The 9,769-nt window shown below is 44.1% G+C and overlaps 1 protein-coding gene across 1 annotated transcript in view; it reads left to right on the forward strand.

Annotated features, from left to right (window-relative positions):
* Positions 1–2,080, forward strand: part of arhgap35b (Rho GTPase activating protein 35b) — a 13,808-nt gene extending 11,728 nt beyond the window's left edge. Inside the window, exon 7 of the mRNA XM_076275250.1 lies at positions 276–2,080. Coding sequence (XP_076131365.1) covers positions 276–642 — 367 coding nt within the window. The 3' untranslated portion in view covers positions 643–2,080. The remainder of the gene's footprint in view (positions 1–275) is intronic.
* Positions 2,081–9,769: the final 7,689 nt, after the last annotated feature.

Consider the following 9,769-nt stretch of genomic DNA (forward strand, 5'->3'; position numbering starts at 1 on the left):
TTATCTCTCTCTCTCTCTCTCTCCATCTTTTCCCACCTCTCTCACTCCCTCTTTTTCCATCTGTCCCTCTCCTCTCCCCTCTGCCTCTCTCTCTCTCTCTCTCTTCTCACTCCCCCCTCTTTCTTCCTGGCTCTCTCTCCCTCTATCTCTCTCTCTCTCTCCCTCTCTCTCTCTCTCTTTCTCTCTCTCTCTTCTCACTCCCCCCTCTTTCTTCCTGTCTCTCTCTCCCCCTCTCCCTCTCTCTCTCTCTCTCTCTCTCTCTCTCTCTCTCTCAGGGTGAGTCAGTGGAACCGTGTGAACCTGATGACCAGTGAGAACCTGGCCATCTGTTTCTGGCCCACGCTCATGCGGCCCGACTTCACCACCATGGACGCGCTGACCGCCACGCGCACCTACCAGACAATCATCGAGAACTTCATCCACCAGTGCGCGTTCTTCTTCTACAACCAGCCTCCGGCCGACTCCCCCACCGGCCCCTTCGGGCCCCCGGGGCCCATGGTGCCTTGCGGTCTGCCCCCGTCGCCCTCCGCAGCGCCCCCTTGTGGCCCTCCTACGCACCACTACATGCCCCTGCTGCAGTCTCCGCCGCACTCGCCCCCGCAGAGCCCCCACCCGACCCCGCCCGAGCCACAGACGCTGTGAGAGACGAACACACACACACACGCGCACACACACACACATTCAGACATACACACACATACACAAACACATTCACACATACACACACAAACACACACACTCTCACGTTCATACACACGCAAACACACACACACACACACACACAGACACACACACAAAAGCATTCTATTAGCACTCAAGCTCTTCAGAAGCTGCACTTACAGCCACATTCAGATTGCTCCCATGAACAAAATACATACATGCCAACACACACACACACACACACCCTTAGACACTGTACATGGTCCTGCCAACCACACGCTAATGTTCATTTGCTCTGTTATGTGTGTGTATGAGACAGAGAGCAGTGTCGTTATGGTCTTAACTACTGTTGTTGGGAGTTAGTGTATGATTGTAGTCATACGCACATTGCACATAGTAAAACTCTACACTTCAAAAAGTGCTGTACACTATTGGAATACGAGAGACTTAGCTGCTCACTTCCAACCTGATCTCCTGATCTCTGATATGATGCTAGTTGGGATGTCATTGGCAGCACTACTTGGCTGGAGTTGAGCTCTGTCAGAGCAGGAGTCGGTACTAAAGCTCTGTTCTAGAGGCTCGTAGAGGGCATCTGGGGGGCATCTGGGGTGGTAGTGCCCTAGACCCATGAGTTTTCATTTTAAATGAAGTCTTTCCTTATCACCCACCACCCCACCCTGCCACATGCACACACACACAAACACATACACACACGCACAGACACATGCCCGTGCACATGTGCACACATACATACAGTACATACACACACTGAATTTTCACTTAGGGATGTGTGAAGCACTTAGGACATTTTCCGACCCCCATTCCCTCGCATCCATTCCGTAAACGCTAGCCCTCACCACGAAAAAGTGAAGAGTCATGGATGAAGAAGAACAAAATAAACAAAGTAAATAAAAAAAAAGAAACACAACCTGCTGAATGCCTTTCGTCAGAGGGTGTCTCTTTCGTTTTCACTTCTCTGTTTCTCTTTGGATGGCTCAACGATTCCCTCAAAGAAATTAATCCAATCACCGTCCACCGAGGGCCGGCCACCAGACTAACCACTTAACTTGACTTTGAGAAAAAACGATTCCTATGTGTTAGCTCCCATGACCCCGTTTTTCCCTGTGGTATGTATGTCTGCTACAAAAGCCCCGCCCCCTAAACCTGCAGAGCTTCAAGGATTGCAATGTGTCTGGACTGCATTGGACTGGATTGAGCTGAGCCTGTGTGGAGGGCAAAGGGGGGAAGGTCGCTTCATGAAGACTTCTTCATTGTGTTTGTCCCTGATTCTCTCCACCTGACCCCTGCTCAATGTCAGTCAAGCATCACTCTATCTCTCACTCTCTTTCCGGGAGCCTCCTCCTTCTCTGGAATGCTGGGATGTCTATGGATTCTCAGGTTGTCATGGTTTTGGGGAAGGGGGGGTTGTGGTGGTGGTGGTGGTGGGGGGGGGGGTCTTGTCCTGAAGGAGGGGTGGGGGGCGTAGGTCCAGGGATGCACTTTAATTTTCACTGGGAGCACTCGGTGCTCACTCTTGCTTCTCTCGTCCTCACTGTGTTTCTCTATGTTTTATTTTCTGTAATGCCCTACCTATGAGCCTGAAACCTGAACTCTTTCTAAAGTCCAAACAGTCAACAGACATGTCTTTGGTCAACCAGAAATCTGACTACTGAAAACCTGCTCTCTCTCTCTCCTTCTCTCTTCTCCTTCTCTCTTTCTCTCAATCTCCCTATCTGTCTCCTTTCTCTCTCTGTGTCCACCCTTACTAATGTTAAGCACTTTGAATTTTTAGCTCAGTTTATGAAACACACTGAATTGTTTGATTTGATGTAGCTCTTATGTGTGGCCACTAGGTCAATTTTTTTGTTGTTCTTTCGCTCTCTCCATTTGAAGGATGTCTTGTCAAAAACCGGTGGGAGTCTTAACAGTGGGTTGTAGAAGCTTGCTGAGACTAAAGAAACATCACCTGACCTGTTGATAAGCGGACAGACAAACACGCTGCATGTTCTGAGACCAGCTGGACGGACACTGTTTTTATTTATAACAATATTTGCTGCGTTTGACTGAACAGCGGTCACAGTTCATCATGATGAAACGGTGGGGAGGGGTGGGGCCAAAAAAGAGTATTGTTTTGATTTTGTTCCAACTCATTATGCACAAAAAAAGGCCAGTCGCATGCAGGTGGTATTTTTGACCCATTCTATTGTTAATACCAGTTCTTTGTCAAATTCTGAATTTTTTTAAAAGGATTTTGATGAAAGCTACCTGATGTGTGTGCCCTGCAATGGACGGAAAGGCAAACCTGGATTGTAAATGCATATTTAATCAATAATGTACCTCCCGCTGTCACTCGTTGGCGTTCGGATGCTGAAGAACTACTCCAATCATACTTTTACTCCGTAGATGACTAGTGTAAAATTGACTCCATTTGAGCTGCAAGCAGTCCAGCCGTTGCTCTGTAGATTATTCCGGAATGTGTCACCTGACCTTTGACCTATGGAAAACAACCTGTTAGAGCTGTTTGTGGTCTGCCGAGCCTGTAGACAAGACAGGGTACTGTAATGTGAAACCTCATATTTGAACTGTAAACAGGCTTGTGGGACTTGATGGGATTTGAGTGTTTGTTTTAATTTTAATTTACTTTTATTTTATTGTTTATCTCCACTCTAGACTTCATTGTGAAAGTTAGGGTGGTATGGGTGAGATATCCTGTGTCTAATGTTAGTAGCCCTCTAGATTATTTGCTTCTGAAGGCCTGTGATACTATGAAATGTATTTTGAAACCCTAACTGTGTCCACCAAAAAGAAGGAAAAACTTTACGAAAGTTGGCTGCTTGTGTTGACTAAGCCTTGGCTCATTCCGAGACAGGGGGAAACAGAGGCAATGTTGCTCAAGTGCTTGCATGGCCTCTCAGTAGGCTGTGATATGTCACCCATGTGTTGTTCACATGGACAAAAGCTCATGCAGGGGTGTTGGGTGCTCCATAGGGCACTCCTGGTCCCCACCCTTGACATGATTCCGATTCTGAAACCCACATCTTACATGAGCAGTGTCTGTTTGCCTTCCCTTCTCTTTTTTTTACGGTTTCACTCTTGTGAGTGGGGTTTGCTGACTAATTTGTAGCTTCAGTGTCCACACCACCTGTTCCCCATTCTGAGAATCCTGAAGTGTAAGTGCTTTGCCGCACTGGTGCAACAAACTCCAGAAGTAGACTGTTGCATTACAAATGCTGGAAGAAGTAACTTATTTTTACACCAAACACTGCACCACTTTTGGGATGGAGTGAATTAGTCGTAAGAGGAGTTTTACCCCTATCTGAGAAGGATGTGAGAACTGCAAAAGAATCCATTTAAATATTTGCTATGTCTGCCCCCTTCTGGTCAGTTTATAAATTGCAGGTCCAGGCAGGAGGTTCATCTTGGCATGTGTTGTGACATTTGTTTGATGGAACTATCTGTTGTGAAGGCATGGATAAGACCAGTGTGGATTCAAAGGTTTTGGAAAGAGCTGTTGTGGGTTGTGCAACTGTGTGGTTAGATCAGCGTTGTTACATTCTGCCTTTGTGAAGCTGTTAGGAAGGGTTTCCTTAGGCCACTAGGGGGCAAAAAATCATTACAATTTGAAGCATGTCTTGTGGAAAAAATATCTTGTCACGACCACGCTTTGATCTTTAGTTGTAGTCTGTCTGATGAAACACCAGGGTGTGAGACCTTCTGGAGAAAAAGTCTTAAACCTGGATTTAGAGATGCCCATTCACTCTTCTCCGCGAGTCCTAATTAGTGGTTGAATATCCTACTTCAATTGGTTGAATAAGCTACTTTTAAATCTCTGGAGCCCCACAGAGTCCCACGCCCTTACATTATTCTACAGAAATAAAGATACTTAATTTGGCTTTTCAGAGATACAATCAGAGGCCAGTCTGTCAGGTATGCTGTTCTGCTTCTAACATTCCGGACTCTTAAGTTCATTTCGCTCTGCTTGTGTAGTAAGTGTAGCTAAGAGACACTGTTGAGGTGCTCCCTCTTTGGTGCAGCCTTCACACTCGGAGACCTGTGACCTTTTCACCTTTTCCAGCGGTCAGGGATGGCTTTCTTCTGACCTGCCGTGTAAATGAAATGCAGTTACCACCTTCTCCCCCCTAACTATCACGTCACTGCACAGTATACTCGCCATAGCAAGTAAGCAAAACTTCTATTACTGTTAAAAGAGAGGAAAAAAAACCTTGACTACTCCAGCCTTGCCCTTACTTAAGTCTCTTCCACTCTATTCATCCCCTAAAAATTAGCCATCTTGTCAGACACAACAGGTATGTTGAGATACATGCCCCTACAAACCTTGGGTATCGCCATGGTTACTGGCCGTTGAACACAAAGTGTTATGTTTTCTGATGTAAACACACACACACACACAGGAGGTGAGCTGCTGCTCCTTTGATTTTCATGAAGTTGTGCTGTGGTCCTTATATGACTACACTCATTTAATTCTGATCCTTTATTTCTTTTATGACAATTGTGATGGACTGTCTGTCTAATTAATTACAAACATGTTCAAATGGTTGTTTACTTGTATGTTAGGGTCTAACACTTTGCCTTTTTAGTCAATGGTGATAGAAAGCGTTTCTTTTACGGTTTCTTTTCATGATTTTTTTAAAAAAAAGGTCAGTTTTTTACCAATTTTTGTGAATGATGTTAAGGCCAATTCAGTATAGTGCATGAATCGAAAAACCCAAATGAGGGGAAAAGGTTTGCCACTCTCAGTATTTAAAGAAATGAAATTAAGAAGAAAAAAACAACTATTTAAAGATGTAAATGGATCGAAATGAAAAAGATACACGAACTGTGGAACTCTGTTCTGTGTCTGAATGGTTGACAAACATGAAGGACTCACAGAACCTGTATCATAGTTAATAAATCAATCATGTAAAACCGAACTCCTGCGTGTCTATGTTTTTTGTTTTCTTTTTTTTTGTTGGTTGTCCATCAAACCTGTTATGAAATATCACACTATTGTGTCATGCTGTCTTCTCTTACGCACATACACTACAATGTTCAGACATGTTCAGTTTTAACACAAGGAAAAGTATTGACAATGACATAAGCTGACAGTGAAAGGCAGACATTTTGTCACACAAATGGGTAGTCTTTCTTCACAATTTTTGTTCAAAGAAAATGGATGGGGTTCATTCAGTTCAGTTCATACACTCAGCTGGAGATTTCGCTTGGCTTTCTGATGTAACAAAAAAGTTCAAACTGTTCATGTAGACAGAGATAAAATTGGGAATTTAACATTTGCCTTTCCCTTTCACTAAAATTAAAGTTAGGGGTAAGAGCATCTAACTCACACAGGTTACAGTCTATGTAATGAGGAGATTCTTAGACATTTGCCTAAACGTTTTAATAGAGAGAGGAGATTGCACATGTGCTACATTCCTGTGTGGACAAATGCTAGTGGATAGTTAATCTTATATTTCTGCTTATACTCCAGGTATGGGTTCTATGATCGTTCATTATTGAATTCTGCATATCAATTTTCGACATATATTTTGGTGGCACCACCCTTGATTTTGCGAAAGACTAGGCTTTTCAACTACGTTTTATCTCTTGTGTCTTTCACATTGGAGTTTCTCATATCTCATATCTCTCATATTTTCTATTCCTCAACATGGGAATTTTAATACAGATCCTGGACATTCGTTCTTATACATTTATCCTCTGTCTGCCTAATTGCCTCTACCCACTCTTTATGCATCTCTGCCTTATGTCCACTGTGTTTTCATTAAGCTCTAGTGGCCCTGACCCTTCAGCCATGAACAGTCTAACTTCAAACGTGTCACCCTGTGTATTTCCCTATGCTCTCTCTCCCCTAATTAAGACTAGGACGTTTTTCAGCTTGACCACTTAATGACTTTGGCCACTGATTGCTCTGACAGCAACCACACACACACACACACACACACACACACACACACACACATACATACACACACACACACACACACATACACACACACACACACACACACACACACACACACACACACACACACACACACACACACACACACACACATACATACACACACACATACACATTCACGTCCCCGGTCTAATGTACAGCCTCTGCAGCTTTGCCGTCTCTGTGAGCCTAATTCTGCGTTTGACCTGGTTTCTCTAGTGGCTGCAGCGTTACAGTAATACTGTAGACCCTCTCAGAACCAAAGCTCGTGGAGAATGGCCCTTTTGTTCCCTTAGGAGCAGCCCCGCAATTTCCTTGGCTATGTGATACAGTAATAGCGGCTGGCGGCTCAGGAACAGTTCTTCTTCTGAACCTTCAGACTGTTCTAGTGGAGCTTAGTGTTCAGGGTTCATGTTGGAGAGACACACAGTATTCAACTTGCCTTTCTCTAAGGTTTAAACTGTGTTAAGCTAATTCCTTGTCCATATGAACTTGGGTCTCAGGGTCTAAGGCAGCTACAATATTTACAGTAACCACACACACACACACACACACACACACACACATCTCTCTCTCTCTCTCTCTCTCTCTCTTTCACACACACATACACATTATTAATTATTTCACTCTGTCCTTCTGCAAAGTCCACCTGGGTCTTTGATCCAGCAGAAGCTCAGGTGGTGGCATATGTGCGTGGGTACACATTAAAGACCCTCCTTATTTACATTCAGAGTTGATTCACAGTGTCCCTATCAGATCCCAACTCCAGAGACAGCTGTACGCAATAAATAATGCAATCTATTTTTTTAAAGAAACTATAAAATATTCAGCTTTTTTTGTTGTGTATTCTGTAATTGTATGTTCTTCATGCTAATGCCTGATCACAAGGCACTGCAGAGCTATAATTAGTTTATTATATATCATTCATATATTCATTAGGCTATTGATCAGTGATATTGCATTGACATTATTGTTTATTATTGCTATTTTCCTTACCTTACCAACAGTTCAATGTTAATATTTAACTATTATATTGTTTTTATTTGTACTGCTAAATCATATAACCATGACCATAAAAGCTATACAGAAGAATCCAGGCATTTTGCAAAATCACAGTGAAGGAGTAACATTGCCCCAGCTTTGGCATACCAAATGCCAGAATTGTTTTGTCCGGGTCATTTTCATCAGAGCAGACTGAGAGAGAACGTGAGCGCTACAGCATCACTACTTAAGATTCCGAGTGAGTTTCAAGCAACAGCCACTACTTGTTGACAAGTGATTTTCATCAGGCAGCTAGTTCAAATAGATTTTGAGGGTATGTGGTCATGCATAGGACAGATAAACACATTTTGCTATGTGTATGTATTGATCCTTCAATGTCGGCTCTTCCTATCATTGTGAAGCAGAATTCACCAAGCGTTGGATTGTTCACCCACTAATAGGGAATGTGAGCTGGGTTTAGACCGTCGTGAGACAGGTTAGTTTTACCCTACTGATGATGTGTTGTTGCATGATGATGAATACTTCTACTAACCTCAATTTCCACCACACACACACAGGTACCCCCCCCCCCACACACACACACACACACGCACACACACACACACATAATCCCCATACATTCACACCATTTCATGAACACATTTTGTTGTGTTGATGAATACTTCTAATAACCCCTCACTAGGTACACCCCCATGACCACCATGTTGCCATCCATGCACAGCACGTCATAGAGCTGAAACGACCACCATGTTGCCATCCATGCACAGCACGTCATAGAGCTGAAACGACCACCATGTTGCCATCCATGCACGGCACGTCATATAGCTGAAACGACCACCATGTTGCCATCCATGCACGGCACGTCATAGAGCTGAAACGCAAAGCTCTGACATTACTTCTTAGGGTCACATTTACTAGTGATGTGGTGGGCGGCACTGTCTCAGGCCATGTGCTGTTTTTCTTTTTTACCTTAACAACAGAGAGAGGAGTGTGTGTGTGTGTGTGTGTGTGTGTGGGGGGGGGGTAGACATACACATACACATTCACACAAAGACATGCAATGAAGAAGCCCAGTCTGAGGAATATAAAAGCTTGAGACATAAGAAAAGACGCCTGTGTCAGATCTCTGACTCTGTAGATGAGAAACAACATAATGAGGGGACACGTGGACACAGAGGCCATTCAGAGCAGCCGACACTTTTTCCATGAAGGAGGTTGTTGCCCGCTAGTGTGATGTGCCATGATTGATCATCCGTATATCAGACTTATACAACTTATACAGCAGTATACAGTAGATGAGCAACTGTTCAAAGAGCCAGTCAAGTCCAGAGTCCAAGTGACGTTGCTGGAAATGTGTTGCTAAGCAAAGGTTATGAAACACAGTGTGGAATAAGCTTTGATAGGCACGCTGTGCAATATAGGGGAAATTCTTCCTTTTCTCTAGCGGGTCACACCATTCATTAGTGCTATCTATGTTATTGCCGTCTGATGTTTATTCACCACCCCCCCCCCCCCCCAAATTGGGAGGCACACATAAAGTGTACAGGCAGTTGCATGTGTGGATAGAAACATACATATGCCAGTACAATTAAAAAGTGAGTAGAGAGCAATTTAAAAGGACAATAAAAGAAGGTCTATGTAGGGTTATAGGTTAAAAGCTATCCTTAAACAGATGGGCTTTGAGGAGAGACTTGAAGCAGTCGACACTGGCAGCAGATCTGACCTGCTGAGCCAGAGCATTCCACAGGCGGGGGGGCCGCTGAGGAAAATGCTCAGTCGCCCATGGAGCGGAGTCGAGTTTGGGGGATAGTGAGGAGGCCATGATCAGAGGAACGCAGGGTGTGTGTAGGACAGTAGGGGTGCAGGAGTTCAGACAGGTATGTGGGGGCAGAGCCATGTAGGGCCTTGAAGGTAAGGAGGAGGACTTTAAAGTCAGTGTGTCCTCAGATGTGTAATGGAAATGCATGTGGAGATGTGTAATGGTGGACCCAGACGTCATGCAGCTCCTTATTAACAGTCAGTGGCGCAAAAAGTGGGTATGTGCTATATGCGGCGCATAGGGGCGCAGCACCATGGGGGGATGGTAAATTTTTTTTAATATTTCTATATGTAGCTACTGTTATGCGTTTCTAAATCATTTCAACATTTTCT

The sequence above is a fragment of the Alosa pseudoharengus genome, unplaced genomic scaffold (assembly GCF_046254945.1).
Source record: "Alosa pseudoharengus isolate Yale_2024_CS ecotype anadromous, Long Island Sound unplaced genomic scaffold, YU_APseudo_1.1 YU_APseudo_1.1_scf_8, whole genome shotgun sequence".
NCBI classification, from domain to species: domain Eukaryota; kingdom Metazoa; phylum Chordata; class Actinopteri; order Clupeiformes; family Clupeidae; genus Alosa; species Alosa pseudoharengus.